Source organism: Eurypyga helias, unplaced genomic scaffold (genome assembly GCF_000690775.1).
Source record: "Eurypyga helias isolate BGI_N326 unplaced genomic scaffold, ASM69077v1 scaffold42649, whole genome shotgun sequence".
NCBI lineage: Eukaryota > Metazoa > Chordata > Aves > Eurypygiformes > Eurypygidae > Eurypyga > Eurypyga helias.
In genome coordinates, this window is record NW_010270877.1 from 1 (window position 1) to 892 (window position 892).

General features: G+C 52.4%; 1 protein-coding gene across 1 annotated transcript in view; it reads right to left on the bottom strand.

Moving 5' to 3' along the window:
• Positions 1-327: 327 nt before the first annotated feature.
• Positions 328-892, bottom strand: part of LOC104514835 (transcription elongation factor A protein 2-like) — a gene marked incomplete at its 3' end in the record, with an annotated part of 9,834 nt that continues 9,269 nt past the window's right edge. Inside the window, exon 5 of the mRNA XM_010158617.1 lies at positions 328-461. Coding sequence (XP_010156919.1) covers positions 328-461 — 134 coding nt within the window. The remainder of the gene's footprint in view (positions 462-892) is intronic.

Below are 892 nucleotides of genomic sequence, written 5' to 3' on the forward strand. Positions count from 1 at the left end.
CCCTGCCCGTGGCAGGGGGTTAGAATTAGATGAGCTTTAAAGTGCCTTACAACGCAAACCGTTCTGTGATTAACAGCCTGACACGCTGCCATGCCTCTGGTTCAAGTCATGTTTACAGCTGCTTTATAGCAAGTCTCTAAGCACTGTGACACCATCCAGGCTGACAAGAGAGCGACCAGCAGCTAGACCGAGGCGATGGCACTGATCCTTCGAGAAGGCTGCTCCAGGAGAGCGTATCTTAAGAGGAGCAGGCACTCAACTACACACAGAGAGGTCTGTCAGCATGCACCAGGAGCTGTGAAGCATTTCAGGCAGTGCATCACTTACCATCAGCCTGCAGAGCTGTTGTCAGCATTTCTCTGCACTTGTTGCGGACAGCATCGCAGGTGACGGGTGCCGGAGGGAAGGTGGTGATTTTGGGGGTGGTCGGAGTCTTCGGAGGCTCCTGCCTTTTATTTGAGCTAAAAAGAGAAATTTCACCTGTCAGAATGTCTCAGTTTGTGCCACTGAGAGCAGAAAAGGGATCAGCAGGTATGTGGCCAAGCATCCTGTTAATCCTAACACAGCAGCAATTAGAGGAAAAACAATGTGAAGACACAAGCCCCAAATGAGCAAACAGCACAATACAGCAACCAACACCATTCGCCCAGATATGGGCTCTCCTGAGGTCTCTGCTCGCTGCAAACAGAGGGCTTAATCCATGAAGCAGGCCTGCCAGCCAGCTTGGTACAGAACACATCCACATCACCACCACTGGACTACCAGGCACTGAGTGAAAATATTAAAGCTGCTGGACACCAGCACAGAATGGCTTGGGCAAAGAGAGACCTCAAAGCCCACCCAGTCCCACCCCCTGCCATGGGCACGGACACCCTCCACACCCCAGGTCCAC